Here is a 21,521-nt window from a genome sequence, read left to right on the forward strand (position 1 = left end):
ATGGATATGTTTCGCGGCTAGAACGTTTCAGTGACCGTTTCGTTGTGATCGTAAGATGGTTTGACTATGTGCAGCCGGAAGAATGAATACGTACCATAGAACAGACCATGCGTAGAGAATACCATCAGCGATGGGGGGAAATCTGATATTGCTATGTCGGTAATCTCCATAGCCTGTTCCTGGATCAGGGGAATGTATGCCTCGTCTTGAAGCTCTGGCTCTGCATAGAGCAGAATATGTGTTATGTGATACCCTGAACCCGTTAGATTATGTTGAGCGCTACGTGCGTCTATAAACGTACAAAACGCTGTGGCGGCTGCGGCCGCCACTGGGAAGTATACTTTGCCAAAGCCATCTTCGTCTTTCTCCCCATATGAAATACCAACAAACGTGTCAGAAAGCCCCCTTCGCCACATTTCGATCTCGTGCAGGAAGCTTTGGCGCTGCTCTTTACCTGCTTCAGTTCGTCCATCTGGTCCAAAAATGAGATTGAGAACTCGCGCTAATATCCAAAGCATGTGATTTCCCAAAATATCTTCTCTAGTCTCACCCTCTACCCAGGACACCTCCCATTCTGCAGGGTCTAGTACCAGAGGCTGCTCGCTAGCCATAGCTACAACGATCTCGTGTCGGATATAGATCCAGAAGTTGGCCAGATCAGTGCCGCTTGACTGTGCGGTAACATGTCGTGATTTGATTAGTACTGTCAGGCCTAGGAAGTGTCGCCGATAGTCTTCAGAGCGCAAAGCTCCGTGGATTTCGTAGCTCAAGAGCAGCATACTTGCGGTAAGCGCATGTTCGTGCGAAGGCATGCTCAAAGCTTCTATGAGTAGGCGCAACGATTCGCCATAATGCTTGGAAGCTGTGACTTGCCAAGAAGGATCATGGCTCGAATTGGAAAGGGCTAGATAGTTGGCGGTAAAGGCGCATACACAGTGAAACAGAAGCGGCGATCTGAGGACTAGCTGTGGGATTTTGTGCTGGAAGGTGCTGGCATGATCAAAGATATCCATCCATGTTGCGACGGTGCGTACATAGGTCTGGAGTAAAAAGGCGCTTTCTGGTGTCAAGCGTACCTTCTTCGGACCGTTCGCTTCGTCGGAACCTGCTGTCGTGACACCATTAGCAGGTATGTAGTTCTGACTTGACAAAGTGTCTTCAGGCAGGTCAAGATCATTCATCCGTGTCCTAAACACGTCAACGAGAAGCGGCGCATCATTGTTTGGTTCGTCCGGTGTTGTATCGACACGGGGAGTGGCCCATACGATCTCCTCGGATAGCTCGCAGTCGAGGTTGAGGCGTTCACAATTCCCACATACTGGCCTTTTCTCATCGCAGCGAGTGTGACGGCGTTTGCAGGTGGCGCTGGAGCGACTCAGTCAGCCAGATGTACAGGTTTTCGCGATGAAAATAGCAGCCAGACGTACCAACCTTGATGGCATTAGCTTATCTCAGCATCGCAGCAGAGTTTCATAGATCACGGCACATACCTGTTCTACTGCGCGGGCCGCCTCTCCGCTTCTTTTTCAATCTTGTATCGCCACTCATTATTGGTTGAGGTGCAGTTGTAGAGTTGTGAGTGGATGGCTACATAGATGCTTTCGGAGATCAGCGATCCGGCAAGTCCAGATCTGCTCTAGTGCGACGCGCCGTGCGCGTATGCGCGACATCCGCCGGGACGCGCATCGCACACGCACATCACATTTGGCAACCTTCACTTCCAAGGTTGCAATGCGGCTGTGTTCCTACTTTGATATATGACCGAGCGAAAGTCAATATATCATCACTAGTTGCAATCGGAGAAGGCCGGTTTCACGATGTCTTCATTGAGCTTTCGTGGGAGGAGCTGGTTGAACGCGCCCTAGGCGAACAAGTCAGTTACCACACGCCACTTCCAAGGGCTTACTAACCTGCCGCAGCTGCTTCTCCACGCCGAATCAGAAGACCGCGCGCATCTTTTCAACATTCTCTGGCCGTTAGGGGATCGAATTCTACATCTGGATAGAAGTGTAATCAGCAACATGGGCTGTGACGAGAAATTCCCCGTGGATACCAGCAGGGGTTTCAGGATGCTCTTGCAGCGCGCCTATACCAGCGATCATCAACCGAAACGACCTTGAATCAATCACATGTTCGTATAGCCACCTCTGACCGAGGATTCGCAGTGCTCCTTGCACCCCACGGCGTGGGGTACGAACGTGCGAAGAGTGTATGCAAAGTTTACGAGAGTCCCCACAGTTGTTCGTGAGTTTCCGAAGTCAATCTGCTCAGCTCGTTCCTCGGAGCCACTCGTTCAGACTACTATGATTCATCATCCCTGCGACCCCTGCCAGATCTGAGGGCTGTGTACTATTCAGCTTCACCAGCTGTCTCTTTGGAGAAGACAGGAGACGTGCAAGGTCCTGCTGGGCACATCTTCGCCTGCCTCAGGGAACATCGAGTTTGCTCTATCCTGGCTATGGTTGTCCTTGGAATGGAACGAGATGTTGCCCGTGAGCGAACAACAGGCCGTTGCAACATCGGCAAAACTCACCCTCGGAGATCAAGATCAGGATCTTTCAGCAGAGTAAGAGAATGGCGCAATGGCGTTCGGCGGATTGTCGCAATCCCGATACGGCAATATTGGCTCCAAAGGGACGAGATCCAGTTAGACATTGGACTAGGATCCTCGCCAGGGGAAGAGCCAACAGGATTTTCCGCTCGACAACGTGGGGTACGAATGGGTGAAGTATGCATGGTTGAGACATCGCGACATCTGGTAAGAATCAGCGAGCCATGACACCTGTCAGGTAGAAAAAGCAAAATGCACACCGGCCTCTAATACCGACCCTGTCCCTGACGGAGATATTTGAGAAAAAACGCATCCAACAGCTGCTAGGAACGGGAGCAGCGGCACGCACGTGGATTTCTCACCGGGAATCTCGCGTTCGAGGCCGCATCGGCCAGCCGGCCCCATCTCCGCATGACTAGCGTAAACCCAATCAGCCTCACGCAACATTGGAAGTCAAGCAAAACGATCGCCCTCAGCGCCACAGTCCCTAGCAACTCCCGGTCGATCATAGGCTTGACCATATGATTTACGCAAGAAGAAAATAATGGAGCGTCATTTTGTGGGACCAAGACAGATGTCAGGTTGCGAAAAGGGTCCAGTTAAGGACTCAAGGATCCCCAATCGAATGATTATTGATCACGTCTTTCTTTCTGCGAACGCGTACGACTCGTTTCGATATCGGTTCCGAACTTCTGTCAAGAATGAGGCTGTTCGCCTGTCTTTTCTTGATGCAGACGTTCGCTGCTCAAGCCCTCCCCCTACAGGTGCGGCAAGAGGATTTTCGGAACTCGAACGTTTTCATCGACAATGGCGAACTTCCACGGGATAGGTCGATCTTCACGATCATATCACTGTTGTGCATGATGGTGTGCTCGCTGTTACTGGGTAAGTTCTTCTTCCGTAACCAATCGATCCCAAGGCTAGACGATCGATGGCCTTTGCAACATGCATCACGCCATCAAATTTGGACCAGTCGTGCGTTCAATTTCTGACACAGACCATAGGTTCGCGGTTCGAGAAACTCAAACGCCGCATTTTGAGAAAGCACCGCCTCATGTCTGCGCTTGTCTTCATGCTATACGTGCTGGTCTTGATGTTCATCATCTGCTCAGCCGTTCTTGTGGCAGGCCAGGGACTCTATACCTACGAGCTCTGCGTTGCGGGTACATGGGTTTGCTTGATCTTCTACACGCTCATCAAAGCTATCATGTAAGTGTGTATCGACGAAACCCGGTCATTCACTAATACATGGCAGCTATATCTTCTTGGTCGAACGCATCCATGTCGTCCGCGCGCCTTTCGTCAATAGGCGAAAAGACAAGATATACCTATGTTGCATGGCCATGATCGTCGTATTGTACGGTACTGTCGCCATCAACTCCTATCTCAATCACGTCACCGAGTTGCACGAATCGGACGGACGCTGCCACTTTGGCATTCGCGGCATCGCATCGATACCGTTTACCGTGGTCAACTTCTTTACGAATATTATCCTGACAGTGGTCTTCTTTTACCTACTCTATCCGGTGGTGGGGTTGCCTGGTGCATCTACTCTTTCCAGGATCTTCAAGAGGAAGTCGAATCAGAATGAAAATACCGTGCATGGAGGACAGGATACGCCAGCTAGGAAGAATATCAAGACACTGCTGTGGAAGAGTATCATCGGGTCGCTCTTGATAGAGATACCAACGGCGGCGAACATGGTACAATTCTTCCTTACCAGGGGCGAAGAGCTGGGCATGATATGCCTTGCGATCTGTTTGGTGGACGTTTGCTGGGATGCTCTTATAATCCACTGGCTTACATTCAATTCTTCGGCGTCGGCGGCAGAGAAGGACTTATCGCGGTCGACATTGGTGTCTGAAGATGAGATCGATCCGATACCGGGACGAGTTCTCTCCCCATTGAGAAGTCGCGAAGAAGCCAAGACCATCACGCAATATACGGCCGAAAAGCCAACAGACCCGCACATGGACGCGTTCGACTTCTCGTGCGAAGGCGCTCGAGACTCGACGGCTGAGCTGATAAAGCCCGCGCCTGTCAAACAATGACGTTACGTAAAATAGTTTTCGTCATCATATCACTCCATCGAAATTGTTTCCATGTACAAACCCATATCAATAACCCGACTTTCCTGGAACTATACCGTAACATGGCCCGTCCTTCCCAAACATCTTCTGTAGATCAGCAACGATCACATCTGGTCTCTCATGCGCGGCGAAATGTCCACCCTTATCGTGAACACTCTCATGCACGAGAGGACCTAGTGCCCAAAGAGTCAGTAAAGACCCCAACCTCATCGTCACAAGGATAACTCACCCAAAGTCTTCGCCCACACCCTCGGCACAACAGTAATCTCCTTAGGAAAGTGCGCAACACCCAACTTCACGCGATCAATCCACGTCGTCGTGCGCTCTCGATTCGGAATCAGATCCGTAGGATTATGTTGCGCTTCGTAGTAGATCCTCACATGCGCATTGGGCCCTGCAGTGCTGAACCAGTACACACTAACCCAATTGAGTACTTCGTCGTCAGTCCAAGGATAGCCGTCCGTCCAATCGATCAACTTCTCGTAGATCCATGCCAACAGCGCCACGGGACTATCAGCGAATGCGTATGAGAGTGTTTGTGGTTTCGTAGACTGCAGCTGGCGATACGCTTGGCCCTCGTTGAGAAACCACTCTGAGCGCTCGATTCCTTTGCTCTCAGCTTCGGTGTAAGGAGTAATGGCGTGCTGCAGAGCAAGTGCAGGCTGCGATTTGAACGTAGGTGCTTGCGCGCGCACCATGTTGATGTGACTCGCGAGCACATAGTCAGGATACAGCAACCCCATCGATCTCGTAATCCAAAAACCCCAATCACCACCCTGCGTAACATATTTCTCGTACCCAAGGTCCTGCATCAACCGATGGCACGTCTCCGCGTATTGCGACAATGCAAAGCCAGGCTTGCTAATCCTCTGACTGAACCCAAAGTTTGGTAGAGACGGCGCAACGACGTGGAATGCGGGTTTCCCTTGTTTCTCGCCAGCTTCAAGGAGTGGAAGTAATTTCGTTACTTCGAGGAAGGAGCCGGGCCAGCCGTGGCTGAAGAGGAGGGGTATGGCGTTGGGGTTTGAACTTCTCTTGTGCACGAAGTGTATGTCGATTTGGCCGAAACCGTCGACTTGGACTTTTTTGCGATAGTTGGGTAGTTCGTTCATTTTGGATTCGGCGTCTCGCCATGAGAAATTGGTTTCCCAGTGTTTTGCTAATCGCTTGATGTCGGAGAGGGGTGAGCCGTAAGGCCATTGATCGGGTGTGTCCAGTTCATCTGGGAAGTCGGCATCTGAGAGCTTGCGTTTGAGCTTTTCGATTGCGGAGTCGGGGACTGATATCGTGTATGGTTCGGGTTCTGAAGCCATGATGATTGTCCAGGAAGGGTTATGAATGTTGAAGTTGGCGATGTTGCAACTGCTCGTCCGCTCTCTAGGTTATGACGACCCCTCTTTTACATCTCAAAGCACGACAGCGCCCTTTGCGCTATCTGTGTACGCCGGGATTGACGTCACGAATTAATTATGTGTGGTTGCCTTGTCTGCTGCAGCGAGTAGTCACCCTTTACAACGCTTACTAATGTCGCGCCTGCAGCATGCACGCGATCTAGACTTCCGCTGGGGTAGTTTTCCTTTTCCAGGATCATGTATATTTCGATCGTGTAAGCGCAGGTCTTGGACCAAGAACTTGTGCTCCTGCTTTGCGCAACTGATGGCCTTGTCACTCAAGCTGAGTGTTTGGTGGTGGGTGAGATGACGCAGCTGGGTATCGCGAACAGTCACTTAGATGTTGAGGGGCTTGTTCTCTTCCAGCAGTATACCTCGCACGATACAAGTGGCTAGCTACCTGTCACAGAACTGTAATGGGAAGAGCTTCAGAGCAACCATGTCCAGCAACAATTATATTTCCCAACAACTGGGCAGATACCTAGGTACTGGATTTTCCGCAGCGTCTGTCCAGTCTCTAAGCTCTCTTGACGTATATGAGATCGAGTATAATGTTTATCAACAAACATCAAGCGTTTTCTATTGAATCGAGAAGACGGCACGACAACGTCTGCCAGAGCCGAGCTAAGAGTAAGGGCCGTCTACGGTAATTACACAAGAGAATAGCAGTACGAGAGCGCCTCCGTCGCTTCCACTGCGGTGAATCGGTAAAAGGGCATCGTGTTTATTTGCATAAAAAGAGTGCATTACACATGCGTAGCGTCTGTTTACACTAAGAGTGCGGGTTACCTCAATCCGAACGAAGGCATGGAAACCCTTGTGTTCTCATTTCGGCGGCACGATGGTGCTTACTCTGACGTCACTGGGCAAGTTTTCAGCTTCGGAACGACCGAATGCAAACAGCCACCGGGAGATTCTGACGCGTTACAAACATTGCAAGTGAGCAGCGAGGTAACGGGGTGGATATTGCATCAGGTTTAGAGAGTGGTACAATGTAACGATTTGAGAGAAAGGATCAAGTTCGAAGTATTAGGTATCGCATTATCGGTTTTAGGTGGTAATACAAGATTCGATCCATCCATCCCAACGTGATTCCATTACATCCTAACCATGACTAAACAGTCAATCCGTTCATGCTTGCCAACAAGGGCGTGAGGGTATCTACAAAGCGAGCATGGCAAGGGCGGCGGCACCGAGGATACCGACAGCCTGGGTAGCCTGAGCAGCGGCACCGGTGAACTCGGACATGGAGGCAGAGGGGGTCATGCTCATCATGCTCTCGCTGGCAGTGGGGGTACCGGTCATCATGGCGGAGGACATCTCGGAGGCCATGGAGGAAGCGGCAGACTCGACAGCGGAGGAAGCCTCAGACATGACGGAGGAAGCCATGGAGGAGGCAGAGGCGGCGGCAGAAGATGCCATGGAGGCGGCAGCGGATGTGGCGCTGGCGACAGCAGAACTGGCCATGGAGGGAGCAGCGCTGGCACCGGGGATGTTGATGGGAACACCAGCAGCCTTGCAGGTGTCCTGGACGGCGGAGATGGCCTTGGCCTGGTCGTCCTGCTCACAGGCACCCTGGACGCAGGGCTGGACCTTGCCGAGAAGCTCAGCACCCTTCTTGCAGTGGCACTCGAAGTCGGTGAGGGAGGAGCAGCCGTCGCTCTGGAGGGGAGCGAGGAAGCATTGAAGCTGGAAGGTGTTAGTTTATGATGAGTGTGAAGACGATCATGGAATGACATACAGCGCAAGATGGGATGTTGCTGAGCTGGGCAGAGCCAACGGAGGCCAGAGCGGCGAAGGCAGCGATGGTGAAGGTCTTCATTTTGACGGTTGTCTTGGTGTTGATACGGTGATCGGTGTAGTGAAAGTTCTTTGATGTATGTATAACGACAGTTGAAGCTTGCAGGAACTCCAACAGGAGGCTCCCATAAGCTCTTTATATCAAGCGGAACCGTAGGCCACCCGTGTCAAGGTGAGAAACAAGCTAGCACCCAAGTGGCTCCACACTGGGCGTGTTGTTCGCCCCCGTTCGAGATCTTCAAGCAGCCCCTGGAGGTATTGCTCGATGTGGTAGCGCGTGATGACACTACCCCAGACTACGCATCGCTAGCTGCGGCTCGTCGAGGCCGGACTTGTGAGGGCAGAGTCTATTGCCACACAACTAGGCGCGGCGCGCCTTGCCAGCGAATGGTCGTGAATCATGAAGACTGAAAGAAAGGAGATGGTACCGCGTAACTTTCTCTACATTTTCTTGAGTGTCATGTAGAAATTGCGAGGAGCGTGTAGTGCTATTGAACCGAGTAAGAAGCCATCCGATCGTCGATTGGACATCATTGGTGAGCATTGATGTTGGGCGACGGCGAGCTCCAGCATAGAACAGGGATCGAATTGATCAAGGCGCCAAGAACCATGCCGCAGAGACTAGAAGCTTTTGCTGATTGGGTCTCATGAGGCCAGTGACGGTGCGGCCGTTCCCATCTAATCGCTTCCGGGACTAGTGCGAAGCGAGAAGATCCGGGGCAGCCCTGAGGCTGGGAAACCGCGCAAGAAGGCAAAACCAACGACTATGTGCATCGTCGCTTTGCGCAGATCTTCAATCGTCAAAGTTTTCATCTTCAGTCCGGCTGGGTGGCCATTGGATGGCGGCAAGCGCAAATGCGACACAGAAATCGATATATGGCGCAGGATCCAGTGTTACAAACCCCGCGACATCTCGACCATTCTCGGCCAAACATCCGGGATAATCCATGCTTACATCCTTTGGCTAAGCTCGGTCGCGCAGGAACATGGCTAACCCGCCGAACGGATGCGCCATCCGAACGTCCACCGCTGTCTGCGAAATTCCCGGCAAAAAGACGGTGGCATGGCGTAAGACTGGCGGCCTTGTTGTACCTGCATTCGTGTGTCTAGGCGGCTGTAAGAAATATGCTTGTGTACTCCTATCCTCAAGACACGAAATACCTACTTCTAGGCACAGGACACTTTCTCTTGAGTTACTTTGTGGTGGGTGTGCCGCCAATACGACCCTGTTGTTGAAGTGCAAGGGTTTAACCGTTCCTGCGTCATTTCGTGCGGAGGTGGCTTTCCTCCTCTGGAAGGATCTGACGATTCGGTCTGGCTCTCCATTCAACTTCCTCGGCAGCATGTGCTTGACCGCGCGCCGTTCAGCTGCTTTTGCGCAATCCTGGAGCTATGAAGCGGAGAACCCGGAAGATCTGGGGAAACAAGCATCCTCGCCGTGACCGCTGAGTTTTCCGTATCCACAGGTTCGCGACAGTTTTGCGCAGTCATAAACGTGGTCGCGATGCAGGAAACATGTGCGCGGTGCTGACAGCATCTGACATGTGAGCTTTGCGGCGCAATATTACAGTGCCATGCTGTACGAAGGAGAGGCTCACTCGTATCCCCTGCATGTCCTGCACATTCTGATGTGTGCACGCGAGCGTTGGGCATTGGATCGTCTAGCCATGAGTATTGGACGATCCGAAGTGGGTACCCATGTGAATAACCAGATGAGGGCTCTTACGTACAAATTACCGGTCATGTAACCCCATTGAGCTCCCAGCATTGCGTCCTGGATTCTCTGCTGCGGAGTAAGACCAGTCGGCTCCTCCGCTTGGGATTTGTGCATTGGACCCTACATCCAATCGCCGTAGACCACCATCATTTACTCGAAGCCTGGATTCTTAGCTTCCAAGGTTTGTTGAGATGCTCAACCCAGATCTCGGGAAGATGGGGTACGCTGTAGTCGAAAGAAACACTGTGGTATCATATCTTGTCGACATCGTTCAGCTTTCGCGCTGGAGCTCGATGAATTCGTTCGACTGTAGCGTGAGTTAGGTACTTCGTGTTGGTACACTGCTGTTTGTATGCAACATTTTTGAATAGTTTGGAGGCAAAAGCCATATGGTTGTTAATGTTAGCTGTCAGGGAGTATGATATGATGCTCGCGCCAGTGTGCGCTTGGTATCAAAGGATACGGTGCTGCTTGAAGCCAGGCGTCGTTGATGGTCCGTGCGGGAATAGCGAGAGTAATTTCTAGCCGGAAGACAGCTCAGTAAAGGTATGTGTCGTGTTTGACTGAAGTTCAGCACTGTAGTCTTGCTCGATCCGGAGCCGGCTGCTTGCTAGAAACCAACAAGCGTGCTGGATATTCCCCAAAAATGGCAGGAGCGGGACATAGAAAGCTAGTAACAAACATTAATACGCACAGAGTATGAGAAGCGAGCGACCATGCTGACTGCTGGAGATAGTAAGACAGTTGTGTGTAGGTTGACATAGTGGTGAGTGCAGAGCGGGCAGTGAACGAAATCAATCAGATAAGATAGTCGGGCTTAGCTCGGCTTAGTGAGGAAGGCGCGCTAGTGAAACTTCGCGATGGACGACTAGCAGTTGACCCTCAGTATCACCACATACGTCAACACGTGAGTCTCTACTGTTAGTGTCGCCTCAGTCGCGAACAGCCGCAGCTAACGTTGATGCAGTTCTCCTTCCCTCTTCCACATCACGTCGTCAACATGGCCGAAACCGCAGCGTCGCGACCTCTCAGCACGGCGGAACAGCTCATACGATCTTCTTCGAAGCGGACACGCGAGATATTCGCCGCCGATTTCGCGTCATCAGCGGCGCTAGATCACGCTTCGAATGGCAGCTTCTCGATACACCCAACCACACCAGCGCCCTCAGCCGCTGCAGACCAGGCCAGCGTCGCATCGCGCATTCGCAACGAATATGAGCATGTGCGCGAGCTACCACCCGCGCTAGCTGCGAAGATGGCCAGCGCAGCATCTACAGCGGCCGAGCGACGCAAGAAGATCAAGGCACAGAACGCTGAAGAGAAGGCCTCGGATCCTAAGATGCAGAAGATGATTGATGGTGTCTCAGAAAAGGCGGACAAGGCGCGTGATGCACAGTCGATGCAGTTGGCAGTGAGGGCAGGAGGCAAGGGCGCTGCACCCAACGCTCATGGACCTACGCCGAGCAGAGACCAGACGTCGAGCGCGTTGGTCAGGAAAGACGTGGTTCGTCAAGCGAAGCCTGACTGGCACGCGCCATGGAAGGTCAAGACGGTCATTAGCGGACATATGGGATGGGTAAGTTATACGATAGTATTGTACAAGAGAGCGACAGCGGCTGACTACGTATAGGTGCGATCGGTGGCCATGGAGCCTGGAAACCAATGGTTCGCGACCGGTGCCGCGGACAGGACGATTAAGCTTTGGGATCTGGCCAGCGGTCAACTAAAAATTACCTTGACAGGACACATTTCGGCAGTCAGAGGGCTTGCAGTGAGCCCAAGGCATCCGTATCTCTTCTCTTGCGGAGAAGACAAGATGGTCAAATGCTGGGATCTCGAGACCAACAAAGTCATTCGACATTACCACGGCCACTTGAGCGGAGTCTACTCGCTTTCGCTTCACCCGACTGTGGATGTGCTCTGCACTGGAGGACGAGATGGTGTAGTCCGCGTTTGGGATATGCGCTCGCGCAGCAACATCCATGTTCTCGGAGGCCACAAGGGAACCATTTCCTCGATCCAATGTCAAGAAGCCGAGCCCCAAGTCTTGTCTGGAAGCATGGACAGCACAATACGACTCTGGGACCTGGTCGCCGGAAAGACTCGTACGGTTCTCACACATCACAAGAAGTCGGTTCGCTCTCTTGCCACACATCCCACGGAATTCACATTTGCATCTGGATCGGCGCAATCGGCGAAACAATGGCTATGCCCGAACGGTGATTTCATGCAGAACTTCTCGCCGGTCAACAGCATCATCAACACACTCTCCGTAAACGAGGATAACATCATGTTCGCCGGTAGCGACAACGGCGAAGCCTCGTTCTACGACTGGAAGACAGGCCATCGGTTCCAGCATGGCGAAAGTATCGCACAGCCGGGATCTCTCGAAGCTGAAGCAGGCGTCATGTGCTCGACATTCGACAAGACCGGCCTGCGTCTCATCACTGGAGAGTCGGATAAGTCTATCAAGATTTGGAAGCAGGATGAGAACGCCACGGAAGAGACACACCCGCTCGACTGGAAGCCGACACTGGGACGACGGAAATTCTAGTTGGATATGATTGGGGCAGACGAGAAAGCTTGTGCATAGTATCGGAGTTGGGACGGCGTCATGAATGTAAACTATTGGGATCAAGGCATTATCTGCATAGGAGGTATACCACGCACGAGGCGCGCAGTCATTTTCACGGACCTTGATAGCGCTTAGAAACCTAGCGTAATACAAAAGCGTCATTCGGTGCCTGTCATGTCCTAGACTTGCTGAGTTGACTAAGACATTGCAGAAAGCTAGATACTGACGCTGCTATACTCGCTGAATACGATATACGCGGGTCGACGTCAGCAGTGGTCTAAGCTCGAAAGTGGGTTGTCCAAAGAACACCAAGCCTCCCGCACCCTCAGCCATCCCGCTCAAGATGCAGAAACGGGCGCCACCCGCACGATTATGGCCCCCGTGAAGCGCAGAGATCTGGTCTTCGCCGCTATCGCCGTCTTCATCGCCTGGGGGTACCTGACCCATTGGCAGCCCAAGCTGCACTACCTGCCCTACGCCTTCTTCGCCGGAGTACTCGCGACGCTTGCCCTGGGAGCATGGCTCACCTTCACGATCGCCTGGGACACAGACCTACGAGGCGGAGGAAAGGTCGACTATGGGCCGCGCCACGTCGCCTTCGTTGCGCCGGACAGGTGGAAGGCTGAGAGGGAGGCTTTGGACATGAGGAACATGTATATGATGGAGCCGCTATACCCCGCGTCCTTCATGATATCAGACAGCATCGACGTGCTCATTGGGCTGATACTGCGCGACTTCGTGAAGAGCTGGTACGGCAGTATCAGCAAAAGCCCAACCTTCGTCAACGAGGTGGACAATGCGATACGGGCTGCAATGGGCGAGATCCGGGAACGCATACTGGCGGTAGATATGGTCGAGACAGTCGTGTCGCGCATGATACCTCTCATCACCGATCATTTGCGGGCGTCGTACGAGGCAGAGCGCATAGTCCGCGGACGCAAGCTGTCGCGGAACATCACAGATTCTGAGGAGCTTGATCTAGCCATCGCAGCCAAATACAAGGAGGGCCGGTTGCACCCGGCGGCGTCGTTGGCATACTCGAATACCAAGCCTATACAGCAGCAACATCTACGAAGCATCGTCACGCGACTACTGCCAAAGATTATGCCTGCGAACATGTCTACCAGTCCCGCTGTCAATGTACTGATCAAAGAGCTTGTGGCCTGCGCAGTCCTCTCTCCTGTGATGCAGATGCTCGCTGACCCAGACACATGGAACCAGCTTATGGAGGGCTACGTAAGAACTTACCCGCGCATAGTAGACTGTCGCTAATTCGCTCAGGGACGATCGTTAATACAGGAAAGGAAAACTGTCCGCAAGATTCGAGCTGCTCTCGATGAACATGCTCCGCCCTCACCGAAGAACCCCAAGAACGTCCAGTTCCCAAAGCTTGCGCCCGGCGATAACGAACGACGGTTCGAACGTTTCATACGAGCCATCAGGCAGACCAATACTCTTGCAGATGCTAGACGATTTCGCAGCGAAGTGTCAAGCCAATTGCGGAAGGATTCCACTGTAGAAGATCAAGACCCTGTCTATCTGCGGCGCCTAGAAACAGCGCGACAAATCTTGGATACAAAGGTCACCAACCTCAGTGCTGGTGGCTCGGTGCGGGCAAAGGTTGCTGCGCAGGAGAAGCCGAAGCACAAGCGCACTTCGTCCAAGTTCGCAAATGCGTCTTTGCGCGAAGTGCTGTACGATGCCTCAGGACTGTCTTGCTTCATGGAGTTCATGGACCAGGCGGATCTGATGCGGCTGGTGCAATTTTGGATCGTAGTGGACGGCTTTCGCAATCCATTGGAAGTTGAGACTGAAGAAGCGCCAGACTACATAGGCTCGCTTCCTGCATGGACAGAGTCTGACCGCGCAGACCTGGCGCAGATCTACGACGGTTACTTGTCGAACCCGGAGTTGAAGATACTTCCTGAAGCTCAACAAGCTGTCTCCGAGTTTCTCAAAGCCGGACGGAAGGCGACTCCGCAGCAGTATCATAATGCGCGACGTTCTTTGCTCCAAGCTCAGACGGCGGCGTACGAACAATTACAGGAGCCCTACTTCCGAAGGTTCAAGAAATCCAACTTGTATTACAAGTGGTTGGCCATGGACGAGGCGGCGAACGCTCAGAACAGCAGTGTGAATACGAGGACTGTAGCGCAAACACTCGACAATTCGTCTGCGGCTGCACCTGCTATGATTCGCACCCAGTCAAGGCAGAAAAGCGCATTGCAGATACCACAAGGAGACTTGCGTCGAGCCGTCGCATCGTCATCAGATCTCAAGAGCCAAGGAGCCGTCAAAAATGCCGAGCCACCTGCACGACGTTCTTTGGATGTACATAGATCAGCATCTGCACGCGCACCTCTTTTCGACGAGGACTACGACTCAGACCCTCTCGCACACTCGACCGCAAGCCTCAACTCAGACTTTGGTCATGATCGCTCCAATGGCAACAATACGCAGGTCGTCGATGCTATGCAGGCTGCCATCATCGACATTATGGACGAGCCTGAGGGTTCGATATTCTACGAGCCGGGCCTGAAATCGCCACTAGACAGTGTTTCCATGCGAGGATCCGTCGATCTACCACGAGCGTCATCCCCAGCCCCACAATCACAATTGCAGCAAAGCAAAGACAGTCTGAAGCCAAGCATAGCGTCCCTTGGCTTAGTTGGAGAGCCTAGAACGCGCGGTGTCTTTGATGATGACCTGTTTGGTGATGAAGAAAGGTTCATGGAGGACGAGATCGATGACCCAGTCCCAAGGAGCAAAGCAGAGGAGGAAGAGATCCACGAGGCAGCGCCCGGAGACCTGGGTCTCGCAGAGGCTATCGATGCGCTAACGGCTGATATTGAGCGCCTAGTATCCCAAGAGTCTATCGTCGACTCGCTTACATCGAAAGCTGAGTTGACAAACAACGCTGCAGAACTGAGGATCTTGCGAAAATCGAAAGCCAGTCTTCAGCGAGAAATCCAAAGAAAAGAGCTACAGCGTCAACAGTACATTGTTCAGGAGAGCGACAACAGCTTGTACGGACGCGCGACTGTGTTCATTCAATCAATCATGGTCGGCACAGAGGAAGACGGCAAGGAGTATGCTATGTACGTCATCGAAGTACGACGACGTGCTGGCGACCAGATGCCTGCCGCTACTTGGGTCGTCTCACGACGATACAGCGAGTTCCACGAGCTGAACAAAAGGCTTCGCGCCAAATTTCCGCAAGTCCGAAATCTGGAGTTCCCGCGCCGGCAGATGATGCTGAAGCTCCAGAAAGACTTCTTACACAAGAGACGACTTGGCCTTGAGAAGTACCTAAGGGAACTTCTACTCATCCCAGCTGTCTGTCGCAGCCGCGAACTACGTGCCTTCCTCTCACAAGCTGCGATCAGCCCCGCCGACGCCTTGCGCAACCAGGATCCAAACTCCAACGACTTCGTAACTCGCATCTACAACTCAGTTGCCGATGGTATGGAAGAGTTCCTGGGTAACATACCGGTGCTGGATCAACTGTCCGTCGCAGGCCAAAACCTCATATCAGCTGCAACCACTCAGCTCGCCAACACAAACGGCGCGACTGCCCAACCCGGCAATCTTTCCTCCTCCGGCGTCCTCGTCGCCGGCGAGCCCGGCAACGATGCAGAAGCAGAAGCCGAACTCCTCGCCTTCGAAAACAAAGAGCTCGAACCCTTCGTAAAACCCATCTGCGACATCTTCCTCGAAACGTTCGAATTGAACCGCGAGAACAACTGGCTCCGAGGCCGCGCTGTCGTCGTAGTCTTGCACCAACTCCTCGGTGGCACTATTGAGCGCAAAGTCCGCGAGTCTTTCGACAACCTGCTCTCTGAGAACAACATCGTCAAGTACATCGACACGCTAAAGGACAGTATGTGGCCGAACGGCAGGATGAAAGTCGGTGTTGAACGAACTAGCAAAGATAAAGAGAACAGTCGGAAGGCGGCGAGCGAGGTTCTAAGTACGCTGGTACCTGAGTTGGCGAGTAGTGTGGTGGGGAGGCAGAATGCGCAGTTGGCGGCGAAGAAGATTGAGGGGACTATTAATAATACCCGGTTGAAGTAAGTTTACGGAATGGTTCTGGTGGATGATGCTAACGAAGATGCAGTACGCATATTGCGTTTACGCTTCTGGACGAGATGGTGCAGGTTTTGTTTCCGGATGTTGGGACGAAGTAATGTGGGCATGAGAAGAGGGGGCGTCGAAAGGTGTTGCACAGGTGGCGTTGTAGGCACTAAAGATCACAACAGGCGAGTATTGCTTTCTATGATATCACGTTCCTGATGTAATTTTCTGTTTGGCATAGTCCCCATGTTCGTGGTCACTCGCTCTTTCCTCTTCTTGCTTTCAGTACGTCATCACAACACAAGGCTTGTCTTGATGTGGCAGCCACGCTCAACCCGACCTTTTGCACATTAGGATGACGTTCAGGGAATCTTTGTCTTGTTTCAATGCTCAGGAGTTGGTTTCCTTCTCGTTATCTCTGAGATGCTAGCAAACAGGCGTGCATAGGCTTGAACGTATGGGCGGGCACCAGCATCAGTCAGGTTCAGCACTTCTGCACACCGGTACTGGAACCTATCGAGGCATTGTATCTCCTCAACTGATACCAGAACTCATCTTTGCGAGGTCGCCTACGCTGTTCACTGTCGCCGTATCGACGCTTGCTGGTCTTCCTCGGATGCTTCCCCTTCACCTCTCACCATATCCTGACGAGCGTTGCTGCAGTGCTGAAAGTGACTAATGCAGACCCCCGGACTCTCATGCACGAATGTTTGCTGATGGAAACGGCACTCGCGGTGTTATCTCGCCCGCTTCTCCACCGCTTGATGATTCACTCTCACCTCTCACCACACCGTGCAGGGTTTTTCCGACGGCTAGCGTCCGCACGAAGGATAAAGTTGCTCCTTCCCAACGGACACTATCACCGACACAATCTCTACAGCGACGCATCCTTCCGCTGATCTTGCTAAAAGCCTACGCCCGAATCAGCTCACGATGTCTGGACGCGGCGGCGGACGCAACCCACGAGGCGGCCGTGGTGGAAGAGGTGGCAGAGGCGGAGATCGCGGTCGCGGTCGTGGTGGTTTCAATCAAGGCAGGCACGATGGCAACACCAAGGCCTCCAAGCCCGCACGGGTCAAAGAGACGGAGGAGCAGAGAGAGGCACGAAAGTCATACAGCTCATGGAAGCGCCGCCTTGGTGAGGCAGAAACCGATCCAACGACCATGCGACGCCTCTGGGAGGGTGCTTTTGGCATACTCGAAGCTGGAGACCGAGACTGGCGACAGCAGCTCCCCCAAGACCTCAACGATGATTCGGACGATGAGAGTGGTCATCGTCACATCCTCGCCCTTCTGAACTCAAAGGTTATCGGCTCGGACTACGACACCTTCCTCAGCAACGCCCGTCATTTCCTGCTTACACTCACGCATTCCTCACTCCTTCGATGTCTCGCGGTTGACACCCACGTCGGTTCCATCTACAACCTCTTCGGTGGTGTCGGTGGGCGGACTGCAGTCTCATATCTCCAGCGGGTTTGCAAGGCTCTGGTGGCAGCTCGGACATCTTCTTCGGCATCTACCAAGGACCACGAGACGACGCTTCTCGCCATGGCGACGGCTCTCTTCGAGCTATTGAGACGTGAGCGTAGAGCCCGGTTCAACGATGAGATCATACCGCTGGCGGACTCCATCCAGGCTGTAAGCGACCTCTACAAAGACTTGGTATCGCCAAATACCTCAACACGGACAAGCATTCGTCTCAATGATATCCGAGCCCTGGTAGCTAGAGCGCACGGTCTCCTCGCCGATCCCACTGGTGAAAATGGGGTTGGAGACGACAACGATGTTGACGGCCCCACGTCATTCTACCCGAGAGACCTTGTAGTGCCCTCAGACCGGTTTGACAACGACAAAAAGGACATTGGCGACATGGTAATCTTCCCGACACGGGATGAGATCGTAAGCGACGCGAAGGAGTTCCTGCCCTATACCGATCCCGACCAGCCACACTTCCTTGAAGATCGCGTGCAACGCCACATTGATACTTACTTCCGTCTGTTGCGCCACGATATCTTCGGTGAGCTGAAGGGGTCATTGGCTGGAATCATGCATGCTGTATCGCAAGACGCCAACACGTTGCTCCACCCCAATCTCAATCTAGGCGATATGCGGGCCAATCAGTACACCAGTGCTCGCGTCAGCTACGTCACGCTCGACAAACGAATGGGGTTGCAAGCTCAGATGGAATTTTTGCAGCCTGCGATAGTCCGTAAGAGGAGTGTTGCCCAGAAGGTCAATTGGTGGGAGGAGTCCAGACGATTCGATGAAGGGTCGCTTTTGTCTTTGATATGGATCCAGGACACTGTCGTTCAACATGTCTTCCTTACTGTCTCGAATAAGGATACCGATCCGACAAAGGAGTACAGCTTGACACACCACAACCAATTGGCCTACATGACGGCAAGTCTGGTAACTCAAGATAGAGCAACGGTCAAGATGCTCATGCAAGCCAACGTCGGAGCAGCCCGTGGTATTCTGCTTGAGTTCCCGAAGGTCATGCCGGCGACCTTTTCACCCACTTTGGAAAGCTTACAGGCGATGCAGCGACTAAATCGGCTACCGTTTCAGCAGTGGATTGTCCCGGACAAATACATTGAACGTCCTTCGACGACTAGGACTCACGAAATTCCTCCACCTCTATACGCGCGGGCGCCTGGCTTCAAGTTCCCCGTGACTGCTCTCCTGAAAGATGGCAACAAAGAAGACTCTTTTTCTATCGAACCAACATCATCATGTGACGACCAGGCGTTACTCGATAAGCTGGAGGCCAGAACGCAACTTGACCGTGGACAGTGTCGCGCGCTCATTGCTGCGCTAACCCGAGAGTTCGCCTTCATCCAAGGACCTCCAGGGACGGGAAAAAGCTTTCTGGGCCTACAGATCATGCGGATACTGCTGGGGATCAAGGGAAAAAGCGATCTCGGTCCTATACTCATCGTATGTTACACTAACCACGCCTTGGATCAGTTCCTCGAACACCTAATCGATATCGGCGTCCACAAGCTCATCCGGGTTGGCGGCATGAGCAAGTCCAAGAAGCTTCTCAACCACAACCTGCGCACCGTCGGCGAATCGGAGACGAAGACCAAGTCAGAGAAGTATATGGCGGCGATGAACTACCAGGATCTAGATCAAAATGAGAAGGAGGCCAAGATGCTCTTTGGTGGTCTTCATGGCTTGTCGAAGCGTCCGGACTGGCATAAGCTCAAAGGCCATATCTACGAAGAACATCCGAAGATTTACAATCAGTTCCGCTCTGTCGATGACGAAGGCTTCACGAAAGCCGGCCGGCATCCGTTCGATGTATGGATCGCCGGTACTGAGGCGTATGGCCAACCTTCATTACCCCAAAGCACGTTACAGCAAATAATCCAGCGGGCGACTGCAAGCGTGTTTTCTCTATCAATGCTTGAGAGGAGCGCACTTGTCGCCTCCTGGGTCTCGCAAGCTCAAGGAAACAAGGTCAGCGAGCTCTTCGAAATCGTCAATAGTGCAGCCAAGACTCAACGACAATTGAACAATATCCATGAGGAGTTGAACCGACGACTGCTAGAGGAGGCTGACGTCATTGGGGTTACCACGTCCGGCTTGGCGAAGCGTATCTCCGTTCTCCAGCAGGTGAAGTGTAAGGTGATCATCTGCGAGGAAGCCGGTGAGGTCATGGAGAGTCACATGATCTCGGCGATGCTTCCCGATGTTGAGCATCTCATCCAGATCGGTGATCACGAGCAGCTTCGACCCTCTGTCAGCAACTTCCGCGACTTGTCGCTCGAGAGCGAGCGAGGAAAGCTTCACGCGCTCGATAGGAGTCAGTTCGAGCGACTCTCGACCGGTGAGCCCGGGCGGCCCCTGATGCCTGTTGCTCAACTGAATGTACAGCGTCGAATGCGCCCGCAAATCTCTTCGCTGATTCGCGAAACCATCTACGATAAGCTCAAGGACCATCCGTCTACCATCGAGCTGCCGGATGTTGTTGGTATGCGCCGCAATGTCTTTTGGCTCGACCACACCAACTTCGAAAACGAGAAGGGTGCAGATACACATGATACGAAGTCCAAGTCCAACTTGTGGGAAGTCAAGATGGTGCATGCCATGGTCCGGCATATCGTTCGGCAGGGCGTCTATAAGCCTGATGATATCGCAGTCCTGACCCCATACACTGGCCAGCTTCAAAAGCTCCGTGCTGCGATGAGTAGCGATTTTGAGATCTGCCTCAGTGATCGCGATCGAGAAGCGCTTGAGAGGGACGGTTTCGCAGTAGAAGATCACGATACATCAAAGACCGCAATACCCGCCCACGAAAGCTATCAAGGGAAGCCGCTGGAGAAGAAGCAATTGTCCGAGTTACTGAGAGTCGCTACTGTCGACAACTTCCAAGGAGAAGAGGCCAAGATCATCATTGTCTCTCTTGTACGAAGCAATGATAGACAGAATGTCGGCTTTCTCAAGACGACCAACCGTATCAACGTCTTGCTTAGTCGCGCTCAACATGGCATGTATCTCATCGGTAATGCAGACACCTACTCTAGCGTCGAGATGTGGCAGAAGGTTATCGGAATGCTACGTGCGACCGAATCAGTTGGGAAGACACTGGCTTTGCGGTGCCCTCGACACCCTGATACCGACGCTCAAGTGCAGCAACCCGACGACTTTCATAAGCTTAGTCCTGAAGGTGGCTGTAGGGAAGCGTGCGCCGATCGCCTCGACTGCGGCCATCAATGTGGGGCCCGATGCCACTCGGAAGCCATGCATGAGGTTTTCCTTTGCGAGCAGCCGTGCCAGCGCCGGCATCAGCCATGCGATCATGCATGCCAGAAGGCTACATGTGGAGAGCCTTGTGGGAAGTGTATGATCTTGATGGACCACGTACAGCTTCCATGTGGTCATGTCAAGCACGGCGTCGCCTGCCATCTTACCCAGAATCCTGCTCGCATACCCTGCGACGTCAAGATCTCGAAGCGTGTACCTGGCTGCGAGCACGATGTAGTCTTGAAGTGCTCGGTAGATGTCTCTAAGAAAGACTTCAAGTGCCCTACACTGTGCAACACACCTCTGTCGTGTGGTCATCCATGCCCCGGAACCTGCGCTCAGTGCAATACCAAGGATATGTACGATCAACCAGTGGTCAAGCACGCTACTTGCAGGAAGACTTGTGGTAGAAAGCATGGGACTTGCAATCACGACTGCAATCGCCGATGTCACGATGGTACGGATTGCGGTCTTTGTCAAGCGCCTTGCGAAGTAAGTGATGCCTATACATTTTGTAACACTTTCTTAATCTCATTCAGGTACGTTGCAAACATACAAAGTGTCCACAGAGGTG

At 52.8% G+C, this 21,521-nt stretch overlaps 7 protein-coding genes across 7 annotated transcripts; 4 read left to right on the forward strand and 3 right to left on the reverse strand.

Annotated features, from left to right (window-relative positions):
- Positions 1-17: 17 nt before the first annotated feature.
- Positions 18-1,548, reverse strand: J4E79_005227 (uncharacterized protein; the record flags this gene model as incomplete). Its single annotated transcript, XM_049354105.1, has 4 exons — positions 18-253; positions 302-1,188; positions 1,320-1,365; positions 1,491-1,548. The coding sequence occupies 4 exons, from the start codon at positions 1,546-1,548 to the stop codon at positions 18-20; spliced, it is 1,227 nt and encodes a 408-aa protein (XP_049211725.1).
- Positions 1,549-3,605: 2,057 nt separating this feature from the next.
- On the forward strand, positions 3,606-4,602 carry J4E79_005228 (uncharacterized protein; the record flags this gene model as incomplete). Its single annotated transcript, XM_049354106.1, has 2 exons — positions 3,606-3,760; positions 3,807-4,602. The coding sequence occupies 2 exons, from the start codon at positions 3,606-3,608 to the stop codon at positions 4,600-4,602; spliced, it is 951 nt and encodes a 316-aa protein (XP_049211726.1).
- A 66-nt stretch (positions 4,603-4,668) lies between these two features.
- Positions 4,669-5,954, reverse strand: J4E79_005229 (uncharacterized protein; the record flags this gene model as incomplete). Its single annotated transcript, XM_049354107.1, has 2 exons — positions 4,669-4,814; positions 4,871-5,954. 2 exons carry the CDS (start codon positions 5,952-5,954, stop codon positions 4,669-4,671), a joined length of 1,230 nt encoding a protein of 409 aa, XP_049211727.1.
- Positions 5,955-7,193: 1,239 nt separating this feature from the next.
- J4E79_005230 (uncharacterized protein) lies at positions 7,194-7,854 on the reverse strand (the record flags this gene model as incomplete). Its single annotated transcript, XM_049354108.1, has 2 exons — positions 7,194-7,721; positions 7,774-7,854. The coding sequence occupies 2 exons, from the start codon at positions 7,852-7,854 to the stop codon at positions 7,194-7,196; spliced, it is 609 nt and encodes a 202-aa protein (XP_049211728.1).
- A 2,695-nt stretch (positions 7,855-10,549) lies between these two features.
- On the forward strand, positions 10,550-12,103 carry PRP46 (pre-mRNA-splicing factor prp46; the record flags this gene model as incomplete). Its single annotated transcript, XM_049354109.1, has 2 exons — positions 10,550-11,125; positions 11,180-12,103. 2 exons carry the CDS (start codon positions 10,550-10,552, stop codon positions 12,101-12,103), a joined length of 1,500 nt encoding a protein of 499 aa, XP_049211729.1.
- A 393-nt stretch (positions 12,104-12,496) lies between these two features.
- J4E79_005232 (uncharacterized protein) lies at positions 12,497-16,311 on the forward strand (the record flags this gene model as incomplete). Its single annotated transcript, XM_049354110.1, has 3 exons — positions 12,497-13,360; positions 13,406-16,194; positions 16,242-16,311. The coding sequence occupies 3 exons, from the start codon at positions 12,497-12,499 to the stop codon at positions 16,309-16,311; spliced, it is 3,723 nt and encodes a 1,240-aa protein (XP_049211730.1).
- Positions 16,312-17,131: 820 nt separating this feature from the next.
- On the forward strand, positions 17,132-21,443 carry J4E79_005233 (uncharacterized protein; the record flags this gene model as incomplete). Its single annotated transcript, XM_049354111.1, has 2 exons — positions 17,132-20,799; positions 21,302-21,443. The coding sequence occupies 2 exons, from the start codon at positions 17,132-17,134 to the stop codon at positions 21,441-21,443; spliced, it is 3,810 nt and encodes a 1,269-aa protein (XP_049211731.1).
- Positions 21,444-21,521: the final 78 nt, after the last annotated feature.

The sequence above is a fragment of the Alternaria viburni genome, assembly GCF_023758015.1.
Source record: "Alternaria viburni strain BMP 2772 chromosome Unknown scaffold_9, whole genome shotgun sequence".
Classification (NCBI taxonomy): Eukaryota; Fungi; Ascomycota; class Dothideomycetes; order Pleosporales; family Pleosporaceae; genus Alternaria; species Alternaria viburni.